This window comes from Miniopterus natalensis, chromosome 1 (genome assembly GCF_054644295.1).
Source record: "Miniopterus natalensis isolate mMinNat1 chromosome 1, mMinNat1.hap1, whole genome shotgun sequence".
Lineage (NCBI taxonomy): Eukaryota > Metazoa > Chordata > Mammalia > Chiroptera > Miniopteridae > Miniopterus > Miniopterus natalensis.
This window is the reverse complement of record NC_142081.1, coordinates 24685558-24698990: the sequence shown is the minus strand read 5'-3', so window position 1 is coordinate 24698990 and position 13433 is coordinate 24685558. Positions and strand designations below refer to the sequence as shown.

Below are 13433 nucleotides of genomic sequence, written 5' to 3'. Positions count from 1 at the left end.
AAAACTAACCAATTTTTAAATACTTTTTAGTTTTTTTAATTTAAAATTTTGAGCCACCTAAAATTTATTTTGGTTTAAAAAATGAATTCAGCTTTATTAGTTCCACATGTCTAGTCACTTTTCTTAACTTTATTCACTGACCATTGTTCACATCTCTCCCATTCCCCTGCCATTTGAAGTGCAACTATATCTATGTCAACCCTCCATTTGTACTTGGGTCTATTTCTGACTTTTCTATTTTCTTTTATTGCTCTATTTGCCATATACTAATAGTATCTTGCTATATAAAGTCTGAAGTCTTTAGTATGTCTTACTATCTGGTAAATTTAGTTCCCTATTTTTAATTTTTTTTTTTTCTTCAGATTTTTTTCTGATTGTTCCCTTGTGTTCAAATTCTTTCAGTGGAACCTTCCCCCACCCCCAACACAATTGTTACTTGATCAGGATTGCATTGAGTTTGTAGATTAAGTCAGGGAGGACTTATAGCTTTACATCACTAAGAATATATGAACATATATAATATCCTTTATATATAAAAAACATATAATAAGCAGTTTATTTAGATTATACTACAAGCATGACATAGTAATTATGTTGTTGCTTATTAACAATTATGGTTCAGCTCACTGTGCAAAAACTGCAGTGAGTGTGGTGCATATCGACGCATTTCCATTGGCCCCAGCACGTGCACCTGCGATACGCTATGATTAGGCGATTTGTGTCTCTGACTTCTCATTGAGTAGAACTGCATCTTTGGCATATCCCAGAAGTAATCAGAAGTTCTATCCATTAAAAAGATTAGTATTATTCCTGCCTCCAGATTTTATGGCAGTTTTTTATTGTACCTAGATAAAATGCTGGACTGCAGGCAGAGGTGCCAGTCCTGGGGTATGGTCCCTCTTGAGGGGACAAGTTGTACCTGCCTCAGAGGTGGCCCTCAAAGAAAGTCACACATAAGGCAGCTACTTTTTTCCAATTCCCCTACCCCTCCTCCTTTTTCTGTTTTGCTTAATTTGATTTTTAAAGTCTGCCTCTGTTATGCTCTCTCCTAGTGTGGCTAGAACCTGTTTAATTATTAGTCATGAACCATAGGTAATGTACTTTTACACTTGACCCACAATGCCAATAATGTACTGCACCAGCTACTACTTTAAATTGGCTCTTTGTTCTGAAAAGTGTTATAAACTGAAGTGCCCAGCCCATGATCGGGGTCTTGCTGAGTTCTAATGGATTGAATTTGATCCTGGACCAGCTGGTCCTGACCTCAGTGGGTGAGGCAGGAGGTTGTCACCACCCTTGAAATAATCATATTGTATGTGTTCTATGTGTTACATGGCCCATTATTCTTTTTATTTTTCCAGTTAATATCTGACAGGTTCAAGTTCAATAGATTCTGAAATGAAACACCTGAAGTGCAATGCTAACATACAAACATTGACATATTACACTTGTGTGACTAGAGCAGAGCTGGTGGTGACCTGCACCATATGTTGGCCACAGGGGTGTTGCTGGGGCCTGGGGAGCCCTGGGCAGTTTATTCCTCTGGCTTCCTTCCTTGCAGCTGCAGAACATGGCAGTGTTGTTTGCAGGGGTTGGTACCATCAAACAGACAAGAACCTGAACAGGAATAGACTTTGTCTCCCCCTTTGCTGCGATTGCGGCAAAGGTCATCAGGACCCTGAGGGTGTCCCTGGCTGGGATGACTGAGGAGGGCCCGGGCTGACCCAAGGAAATTTGCTTGTTTGCTTTTAGGTCTGAGTAATACAAACTCTTGTACTTTTCATTTTTTCCATATTCTCCCAGCCATAAGTAGAGAAGAGTTTCCATGCCCATGTCAGGCCAAGAGATGACAGCACTGGGCAAGTCCCCATCTGAGCCATGAACTGATGCTCTGACCCTGAGCCCAGGAGGGAGGCAGCCTCCACTTGTTAGGACCGGTGTGTTCTGGGCACCAGAGTCCAGCCTACTTTGGAGCCAAGGGACTCAGAATTGGAAGGGGGGTGCCAGGCACACCTGGGCCCAAGAGTCATCTGAAGGCACATAGAGGAAGCTTTGTGCTCAGGCTCTGCAGCCAGACAGCCTCAGTTCTAATCCCAGCCCAGCCACTCAGCAGCTGTGTGACTTAAGCATGTTGTTTTACCTCTCCGGGCCTCAGTTTTCACCGCTGTAAAATGAGAATAAGAGCATCTATTTGAAAGGGCTGCTTCGAGTTAGAAATAAGCACCTAGCAAAGCACCCAGCGCATAGTAGATCCTCACAAGCGGTCAGCATCGGCTCATTTCTGTAGAAAAGGCCTTATCTTTCCTCATGCTCTGCAGAGGTGTGGTTGGGAGGGTAAGGCAAAGGTTCTGGCACCCTTCACAGGCCAAGGAATGATCTACTCCAGCTGGGTAAACTGATAAGCAGGTAGAAACTGAGCTACCATACCACATATCCATAGTGTGGACCACCCTTAGAGTCCCTCTGTTCCTAGGTGGCCTCTGGGCTGGACAGAGCGTAGGAAGGGAGACGTGGGGACCTTGATTCAACCCCTGGTTCTGAGCAGAGACGATCTGGAATGGTGGGCCTGATGCCTTGTCCCAGCCTTGAGTAGAGGATCCTATTTGGCTCAGATCCCTAAGGGAATGGGCAATGTACGCCCTCTTTCCTGGTGAGATCACTTGTGTCATAAAACCGTGCAGTCATCAGAGCTCCTGGAAAAGTCAGGTCATTGTGGGAAATGTAACTGCGAGCCCAAGGCGAGCTTCTCAGGCAGCCCCTATCCTGTGTCCGGAGTATATAATTAAACTAGAGCCTCCCTGGGCCCGTGGGCATAGGTGCAAGGTGGTTTCCATAGCAGCCATGGAAACTCTAGCTGAGTTGCAGTCAGCTCTGCTAATGGTGTAGCTCCAGGTCAGTACAAATAGAGGCCAAACACCAGACTCATGGTGAGGGTCCTTGAGAAGGGATCAGGGGAGATGGCCTCTAAGGACCTTCCTAGTTCTTGGTCCTGTGATTTTAGCAGCCCATGACTAGCAGCAGCTCAGCCTTGGTAACACACTGGAATCTCCTGGAGAGCTGTAAGAACTCCTGGTACATGTTCCCATCTCCAGAGATTCTGATTTAACCGGTCTTGGGAAAGACCTGGACATCAGGATTTTAACAATTTTCCCAGATGATTCTAATGTGCAGCCAAGATTGAGAACCACTGGTAAAAGACAGACGAGCTAAGAGTAATTAATAATTACAATTTACGTGCCAGATACTGTGCCAAGCACATTATCTACAATATCTCCTTTAATCCTCCTAAGAATCCCCATTTTTTCAGATGAAGAAACATGCTCAGAAAGGGTAAGAGAGCAGTAAGCACTGGCATTCTCTCCCTGGGCTGTCGGATTTCAAAGCCCAGACTGGTAATCCCTCTAATAACTACCTTGGAGGCAATGTGAAGAGGAAATCGGGACATGTCTGGGGCAGGCCCTAAGTGAGTTTCCACTTAGGCCCAAACTGAGGCTCCCGGCCCTGTGCCACCCCAGCATGTGGATGGATAGGAGGAACACTGGCAGGCCCAGTGGGGTTGGCTACTTCCCCAGAACCCAGTGACTCATGAGGAGGCTCTGGGGGACCTGCCTTTTTACTTGGGAGAGGTGGAACCTGAGACTTTGTGCTCAGAGAGGTGGTAAATCATGTGCTTAAGTTTCCCAGCTCTCGCAATGAATGGCACTCTTTCAACTTGGGACATAGCATCAGATGAGATTTTGTTCCCAGGGGAGTGGTAGGGAATCACATTTTGTTCGCCAGGTGTTTTGGGTTTAAACCAGACTCAGAAAAAAAATCAGGAGGCATCCATAAAACAGGACCAGAGCCTTTTTATTTACAGTTCCATTGAAACTTAGTGAAAGGCAAACCCAGCAGGTACCTGTTTTACTGGCAGTAAAAGGAAATTGGACGGCAGTTATTTAAAAGGAGCCTGAGTTGCTTAAATCTCAAATTTAGGGGTACATGTACTTTTCAAAGAAAGTTTACAAGGTTTGGGGATTTGGGTTGAATGGTTTTTTATGAACATGACATGGAAAATATTTTCTTTTCTTATTTTAAACTTTCCCCTTTGCTGTTTGTTTTCTAAATTTAGAAGTCAGGAAGAAATATGCAAATCTAGCTAGAAAAAAAGTGGAGCAAGTCAGGCAAGTTTCAAAGTTTAATTGAAGTGATGGACTAAAAAAAACTTCTCCAAGATGAGAAATGATTCTTCCCATTTTATAGAGCAGAGTCATTATTTCAGCTTAAACAGCTTCAGATGTGTTTGACCTTATTGGACATGGAAGTGCTGGATTTGGCACTTCCCAAAAGAACAAAGACTGGAGAGGAGGCAGCTGCCTAAATGTCAGCCAAGAATGCTCAGCAAGAGGCTGGAGAGCAGAGAGAGGTTCATCAGGCTGTCACTGATCGTCTCCCCAGCCTTGTTCCTGGACATGGCAAGTCAAGGGCCTCTGAAGCTATGGTCCAGATGGAAACCCCAAAGACTGACCACAGACCTGCTGGCTGGGGGCTGCCCCACACTTCTCCAGGCTTGGCTCAAGTCACTGGGCCAGATGCCAGAGACCAGCCTGTTGTCTTGGAATGACTGGCTGCCACCTACACCATGTCATTGTGATTGGTGGCTCATTTTGTTTCTTATTTTTCGAGAGTGGTTTTCTATTCATTGAAAGGACTGAGGACTGACATCTCTGAAGTTTTGGTCATTAGAGAAGAATACTCAACTCAAACTAGTTTAAGAAAAAAGATAGATGATAGGTAAACAGACAGATAGATTTAAAAAACAACACAAAGTAAATTTGGAACAGGTATGACTGACTTCAGGAACCTCAAACAAAATCATTAGAGCTCTTTCTTTCCATCTGTTGGCTCTGATTGTTTCTTCTTGGTTTCATTCTCCAGACGATATTTTTCTTTTTTTAACTAACTGAGATATAATTGACATCTAACAATGTCATAGTTTCAAGTGTGCAACATAACAATTTGATATTTATGTATATTGCATAATGATCACCACAAGTCTAATTAACATCCATTGCCACACATAGTTACATATTTTTTTCTTGTGACGGGAACTTTTAAGATCTACTCTCTTAACAACTTTCACATATACAATACAGTATTGTTGACTATAGTCACCATGCTGTACATTACACAGACAAGCTTTCTCCATGTGATTGGAAGAAGACCCTCCTCTGTCAAACTCAGCAGTGCTGATAAAAAGAGCTCACCTTGCCCGTCCAGCATGGTTCAGTGGTCGTGCATTGACCTCTGATCCAGGAGGTCTCGGTTTGATTCCTGGCCAGGGCACATGCCCAGGTTGTGGGCTCAATCCCCAGTGTGGCGCATGCATGAGGCAGCCAACCAGTGACTCTCTCATTGATGTTTTTATCTCTCTCTCTCCTCTCCTTTCCTCTCTCTGAAATCAATGAAGACATATTTAAAAAAAAAAAAAAAGTCACTTTATAGAAAGTCTCAGGGAAGATTCTGATTGGCTCAGAGAGAGTCAAATGACCTTTCCTGAACCAATCCCTGTGTCTGGGGGTGCAGTAATAAGATCAGCCTAACCTGGGTCTTGTGCCCACCTTATGGAAGTGATTGAGGTATTGGTGGGACAGGGGCAGTGACTGACAGCCTTGCCAGGAGCATGTAAGTAGGCAAGAAGATCCCTAAGGCAGGCAAAAACCACCTTGCCATCTCAGTTCCCAGTGTTGTGTTAGTCAAGAATGTGTGTGAGGAGCAGGCGAGGGGAGATGCTTGAGGTCATGGTGGCTCGTCATTCGTGTATTCATTAGCCTTTGTTTTTGAGTCCTATGATCACTCAGTCACCGTTCTGGCCTTTGGAATCCAGCATTAAACAAAAGGGACAGTCCATGTCCCAGTGAAGCTTATCCTTTTGTGGGAAGGAACAGTCAAAAAGATAAAATAAATAAGCAAAATAAACATAGAATGGCACAAAAATAAAGGCGGGCAGGAGGATAGGGAATTAGAGGGTGGGGTCAGGGTAACAATTTTACAGGTGGTGGTGGGGAATGCTCCATATTTGAGCCATATTTGAGCAGAGGCCATATTTGAGCAGAGCCCTGCAGGGAGTGAAGGAGGGAGCCATGCAGACATCTGGGAGAAGAGCCTTCCAGAAAGAAGGCAGAAGGAACAAAAAGGCTAAGGGGAAGGGTGCCAGCCAGCTCAAGGAACACAAGGAGGCGAGTGTGGCTGGGGAGGGGTCAACGGTACAAGCTGAGACCAGTCAGGTGATAGGGTACTCATAGAATCTCTTGGGCCACTGTAAGCTCCAGGGACAGTGAAAGCCACCAAAAGTCACATGATGTGGCAGAGGATCCCATTTGTTTGCTGTTTTCTCCTCAGTTGATTATCAGTAAGCTGAGAACAGAGACAATATTTAGGTATTCACTCATTCATTCATTCCTTTATTCAGCAAGTGCCTACTCAATACTTACTGTATGCCAGGTACTGGGAGCTCAAAAATGAGGAGCCCACCATCTAGTGGAAAAGAAAGCGATGTAAATACAGATGTCAGAGCCAAGTGATATAAAAACTCCACAAACAGCCTCAAGTGCCCTCACCTCCTCCAGAAAGAGCAGCAGTCCGAGTCCATCAGTGGTTCCAAGTCGCTCCAAGCCCAGGATCTCAGACCTCTCAGGAGGATCCAGATATAGGTTCTCATGGTCCCACAGCCTAGAGCCAAAGGGTGCATTTACCCCTCGCATGCCGATGTGCTAAGTAAGCCCCCTGGATGGGAAAAGTGGATAGTAGCAGCACACTTCCCTTTTAGGACAGGGGACAAGGGGAAGAGCATTTACTGGTATGCAGCCCATGGGTCAGCACCGTTTCCAGACTCCTGCCCCAGCTGGGGTTGGGGGGGGGGTGAGCTTCCACGACCAGCTCCCCAGCTACCTGTGCTCTAAGGTTGGAGCGTCAGTTGGCTGAGCATCGGCCCACGCACTGAGAGGTTGCCCGTTCGACTCCCTGCCTTGTCTTGGTCCTCAGTAGGGGGCATGCAGGAGGCAGATGATTGGTGTTTCTCTCTGCTCTTTTCCTCTCTCTCTAAAAAAAAAAAAAAAAAAAAAAAATCAAAAACATATTTTTAAAATAATAATAAGGTTGGACATGGGGGTTTCTTCATGGTCCTCCATGGCCTGCCTTGCGTGGGATAGGGGAGGAAGAGGGGCTGATTTCCTAGATTCCTCTTCTGGGAGCCATACTGCTGTGTGTTTCTTTCTGTCTTCATAGCCTCTTACACAGTGTCTGCACATACTAGACTTTCAGTAACTTTTTGTTAATACTAGTGGGATACCCATAGGACACCGCCTATGGATTCCTAGAGCAGGGGTCTAAATCAGGCTGTGGAGCATGGGGAGGGCGTCAGGGACCCCTGGATTTGTGGCTTGGAGCACCCAGAGGATCGACTGCCCATCTCAGCAATAGGCAGTGCAGGAGAAGCAGCTGGCTTGGAGATCAATAAGAATTTATTTTGAGGTGTTGAGTTAGAGGTACCCTTGGGACATTCAGAGGCCTGGATCTCTCCAGATCAAAGAACAGGGCCAAAGGGAAAGGAGAGTTGGAGAGCTGGAAGGAAATGCACTGTGGTGTGGGTGTGTGAACTGGGGCTAAATATCTGAGGAGGAAGAGCCCTGGGCGGTGACTGGCGGGAGGCCAGGAAGGCGCTGGATGGAGGGGAAGTGAGAGCCCTGCTGAGGTCGCATCCCTCCCTTCCTCAGCTTTCCCTCTACTTGGCTGATGCAGGGCCAAGCAAGGTTCCAGCTCCAAACCCCGGGGCCTGCTGGGTGAGCGTGAAAGCAGAGCTAAGGCCTCTGGGAGGGTGGGCCTGGTTTCCATGGCACCCTCCTTCACCAGCCGTCTCACAGGGGGGGCGTCTAACCTTGGAGGAGGGTTGGACCCACGGGGGCTCTCGGTTTGTGGGCGGGGGCAGCAGGTGTTTCCTGACGGCATCTTTGAGGTTGTCTCGCTCAGTTTCGAGGCCCTGCAAGGGACTTCTCTCTCGAGCCTTGGCCTGAGCAGATGCTCTTTCATAACATTCCCTGTGGCCCCGAGGAGGCGCAGGAAGGCAGCAGGCTGGGCGTCGGGGAACCGTCTCGGAAGCATTCCTTCCACTTCCTGACACGTGGATGGTGTCCGCGGGGCTCTGAGAATGAATGGGCGGGTGAGCGAATGAGTGAGTGAATTCAAGCATTTATAAGCAAATAAATGAATGCTCCAGTGCCTTGGAACTCCCAGAAGCGTGCCCCAGGGCATGGGACATGGGTGGCTCTCTGACAGTGTTTACTAGGCAATGGGTGAGTGTCAAATGAGGGCTTAGAGGTTTTCTGAGCCCACAGAGTGACCCTAAGTCCTAAATGAATAAATGTTATTTCCCACAGTCAACTTGAAGGATAATTAAGTAGCATACTCTCCCTTTGGAGCTTCTGTAGTTTTCCTTTTATTTTAACTCCTAAACCATCAACTGGAGACTGCTTGCCACCTCTCTGACCCTGGGCTGGAAGGAAGAGGGGTGGAGGTAGCACCCGTTCTTTTCCTGGGTGGGAAGGGCACAAAGTATCTCTCTCATTCTCATTCTCAAAGTTGGATGTCTCAGGTCCTTGCAGCGATCCAGGGTTCATGTCAGAACATTCTCTCTTCCTCCTTCCTTCCCCCCTTTAGTCTTTCCTGAAATGGATTGTGAGACCACAGGGGCTCTGCTACATCTATCCAGCCCTTGGCATCACAACAACTCAGAATATCACAGTGCGACAGCTGTAGCCGTTGTCACTATTCTGAGCATCTGTGTGTAGCATGGGGCTGGCTGGGCCCAGTGGCCACACAAGGAAATCTTCATCGACTCTGGCCTCATGGAGCTCAGGGACTGGCTCCTAGGGCAGGATGCAACTGGAGGCGGGAACCCTACAGAGTGGCACTCTTTAAAGAGATCAGGGCTCCCTGGAGCCTTCCGCGTTCCTGTCTGGTGAGGTTAGAAGCTGGGCTCTCAGGGGAGCATGGAGGCCCTGGACTGCTGGTGGATGTTCCACAGCCTCACCCAATATATTGGTTTCCTGTCCCACAGGCCCACCTGCCTTCCTGGGACCATCTCTCTAGGAACCAGGCCTGTGACAGAGTCTTCCTGCTGGGGTTCTATGCATGGACAGTTCTCATCTGTCTTCTTGCTGCCCCTGTGTGCCCATAGCTCCAGCCCAAGCTGCTGGGCAGGTGAAAGGGTTGGAGTTGGCAGACACTCACAGCCAATGATATTTCAAGGCATTCTGGGGAATGCCCGATCAGCATTTTGGTTCAAATAATGAGATGTCAGGATTCATCCATTCATCTCAGATGTGTTCTTCCCCAGTGTCTTTCATGGCTGGACTTTGGGAGCTCAAAGTAGGGGGTGGCTAAGAGGAAGGAGTCTGGGCCATGACATCTGTCGTCCATCATTCCCAGCACTTAGCACTGGTGGACCCAGTAGGTCTGACATGAGGCTGTTTTAGCAGCAAGTACAAGTCCCTGAGTAGATGCATCATTGTCTGTGCACATGACTTGCAGCAGTTCTGGCATAAGCCTGTGAAAGCTTGCTTGTCCTCACAGGTTGTTCTCTGTGTAGTAGCTGTCTAAACCCTGAGTGTTTTACTGATCATACCTAGCGCAGTGTCATGCCCAAGTTCACCCCTAAGAGACTGTCAATCTACTGGTAGCTTGGCAACCTCCAACCTCCTTGGCGATTTCCTCAGGACACCGAATCTTGGGGATCTCGTGCGCTCCAGAGTCACCCTCTCCACATTCTGCACACAGAAGTGGTCACGAGTATGTGTTTCAGCCCTGGCTGGGTAGCTCAGTTGGTTAGAGCATCCTCCCAATATGCCAAGCTTACAGGTTCGGTCCTCACTCTGGACATGGAAGAATCAACCAGTGAATGCATAAAGAAGTGGAACAACAAATTCATGTTTGTCTCTCTCTCTTTCTCAAATCAATAAATTAAAATTTTAAAAAAGAGTGTGGGTTTCAGAGTTAAAATGACCAGTTTGAATCCAAAACCTATGACTTACTAGGTCTGACCTGGTCTTTTTTTTTTTTAATCCTCACCTGAGTATATGTTTTCACTGACGAGAGAGAGAGAGAGAAGGAAGGAGAGGGAAAGAGAGAGAAACATTGATGTGAGAGAGAAACATCGATAGGTTGCCTCCCACATGCACCCCGACTGGGAATTGAACCTGAAACCTGGGTATGTGCCCTGACTGGGAATTGAACCCATAATTAAGCCACACTGGCCAGGATGGTCTTTTTAAAAAGTGGACTTTACTTTTTTTTTAGAGCAGTTTTAGATTTACAAAATTGAGCAGAAAGTGCAAAGAGTTCCCATATATCCCCTGCCCCACACATGCAAATACTGTTTTTGACTTATTTTTGTTATTTTTAAAATATACATCTTTATTGATTTCAGAGAGGAAGGGAGAGGGAGAGAGAGAGAAACATCAATGATGAGAGAGTCATTGATCAGCTGCCTCCTGCACGCCCCCGACTGGGGCCCGAGCCCGCAACCTGGGCATGTGCCTTTACCGAGAATCAAACCATGATCTACTGGATCCTAGGTCAATGCTCAACCGCTGAGCCATGCCCAGCTGGGCTGATTCTTGAGCCTCAGTTTCCTCATCTGTACAGTGGGGGGAATAATGATCTCCTGCTCACAGAGTTGAGGTCAAGTCCAAATGGGGTCTTGTGGTTAGTTCCTGCCTGGTAGTAAGTTCCTACCACACAACAGTGGCTACTTTCTCCTGGGGCCCCTCTGATGCTGACCTTTGTCTCAGGTGACAGGAACACCCTCAAGAGGCTTTGATGAGAAGGCGTACCTGGTGGCCAAGCAGCTGAAGCCCGGAGAGGACCCCTACAGGCAGCATGCCTTCAACCAGCTGGAGAGCGACAAGCTGACCTCAGACCGACCCATCCGGGACACCCGCCACTACAGGTGTGGCCTCCATTGTGCCAATGGGGAAAGAAAGGTGGAGGGAAGGGCCAACCCCAGTTAGCTTGTTTGCTTTTTTCCATTGCATGGATTTAAGAAATGAGGAAGATTTTCCCAGACTCAATCTACTTATTGAGACATTCACACCCTCATCCTCAGTAGCTACCTGACTCCTATTTATTTCAGTTGACCTCCTGAGGCCCTGAGAAGGCCAAGGAGACCTTCCCAGCTGGGACCAGGGAGGCCCCTCAGCACCTCAGTCTGAAGTCCCAGAGAGAGTGACCTGCCGGGGGACCACAGGGAGGTCAGAGGGGCTATGCGAGCCAGTTCTTCATGCCCTGCAGGTGGTGCCTGAGGTGAAGAGGGGCCACAGCCCTGCCCACACTGTGCAAACAGTGGAGTGCTGTGCACGGCCCACTGGCATCCCTTTCCTCCCTCTCCGCTGCCCTCCCTTCCTTGAAACTCCCAGAAATGCTTCCCAGTCTTGTTCTTTTTCTCCCAGGGTGGTAGCTGGGAGAGGCTGTAGACCAGGACCAAGGGCACCTTCCATGCTTATCCCAGTTCCAACTCTGCCCAGTGTGAGCCACAGACCTTGGGCAAGTCATCAGGCCCTTCTGGGTTACACAAGTCGCCACCTCCAGTCTTTCCTCTCCCTGCCCTCACCTACGGAAACAGTCTGAGCTCCTTTACCTGAAGTGGGAGCTGCCCCCTCTCCCCTCGGAGCCTCTGCTCCTTTTCACCTCCACTTAATGCTCCCCCATCCTATACCTTTCCCGCCTCCTTCCCCAACTCTACCCACTCTGTTTCCTCTCCTGAAACCCTACCCCCACGCACATACACCTCACGACTCCTCTGTGTCCTTTCCTTCGGGTAGGGTTCCTTTCCCAACCCAGGCTGCTTAGGGGGACTTCTCTGCTCTCCATGCACAAACCTAGCAGAACAGCAAGGGGATGCTGTAGCTGAGCCACCCATGTGCTTGCAGCTTTCAGTGGCTAATAGGGCTGTGTTGGACCCAGCTAGCGCCAGCTGGTCCTGGTTTGAGGATAGGCTAGAATGACTCAGGTCAATTGGTTCTCCTGTTGAAGCAGCTACTCAACAGAAAAAACACATACGTGAGATAAGGGTACAGAAGGGGACCTGCTTCTAGCACCTTCCTTGTCACTCCTGGAGGTGTGCCTGAAATCCAGTGAGCTTGGTGGCCTGTGCAAGGTGAGATGGACGTGGAGCTGGGGGTGCCCAGACAGTTCTCCATGTACTTAACCCCAGCATTGTCTGCCTCCAGAAACAGTTCATGTTACCAAATAGGGCAGTAATCCTGCTCCTCAGGAAGGCTCCCGCTCAGGTCTAAAGGCTAGTACAGTCCCTGGGAATTCTTTCTCAGCCAGTCCTGGGGCAGTCTCCCTTATGTCTGCCTGCGCTGCGGGGCCTACAAGGTTATGTCCATGCAGCTCCACTTGGAGGCCTTTTATGACCTTGGCCAACCTAGACCCCAGACCCTGGAGGTTTTCCTGACCAAAATCTGTGAATTGAGAGGCTGGCCTGGATCACCTCTGCCCTCCCTCCCACCCACTCCCACTCTAAACCTTCTCAGGCGTTCACTGAGGAACTTGGGGATACACACATTTTAAAATGAGATTCTTCAAATCCAAGGCAGTGGTGGGTTGGTGAGTTAGGCCCCTCCTCCTGCCCCAGAGCTGCTGCATGGCCCTCTCAGAGCTGGAGGTGACTCCAGCATGTGTGCATGCATGTGTGTATGTCTGTGTATGTGCGTGCGCATGCATGTGTGTAGCGGGAGCAAAGGAGGTGCTGGCTCTGGTGACAGGACCTCCCATGGTGGAGCCAGGTGTGCTGGGGTGAGCCACACTCTCCCCTTTAGCCCTCCAGGCTGCTGCTTCTGCCAGACTCTAGGCTAGTTCCTGGTTCAGCCTTCAACTAGGGAGCTCTGTCTCGGGGAGCAGAAAGACCTAAACCATGCAAAACAGGCCTGCCAGCTCTATAGCCCAAACTTAAAACACAGGCAAGGGGCAAACCTCTTCAGAGGCTCTTGGCTCCTGGGAGCCTCTGGATAAATCCCCATCATCACAGATATAAATCCCAGAGAAATGCAGAGTGGAGAGGGTTGGAGGGGGTGGGTAAGAGAAGGTCAGGTCTGTCCTCCAGGTGGGGTCTGGGTAGGTTGTCCAACTCAGGTGGAGAATGGGCATCGTAATCCAGATTCCGTCCTTGGGCACCAGATGGTTGGGGTTCAGGGACATACCTGGGGCCCTAAAGGACCATGCTGGGGGGCTGGGTATCTAGGAGGTGGTTGTTTCTCCCAGCACCCCCATCTCATCAGGCCAAGCCTCCACAATCAGCATGGCTCTGAGAGGATGGGCACTTGGGAAGTCTGGCTTCTCAGGGGGCCGAGGTGAATTTCTCTTTCTCTCCTACCCCCCACATTCCCTCTCAAGGA

At 48.6% G+C, this 13433-nt stretch overlaps 1 protein-coding gene across 1 annotated transcript in view; it reads left to right on the top strand.

The window, feature by feature from the left end:
* GALNT16 (polypeptide N-acetylgalactosaminyltransferase 16) overlaps positions 1-13433 on the top strand; it is a 72290-nt gene that overhangs the window by 34858 nt on the left and 23999 nt on the right. The window contains exon 2 of the mRNA XM_087828848.1: positions 10827-10984. Within this exon, the coding sequence (XP_087684974.1) occupies positions 10827-10984 (158 nt within the window). The remainder of the gene's footprint in view (positions 1-10826; positions 10985-13433) is intronic.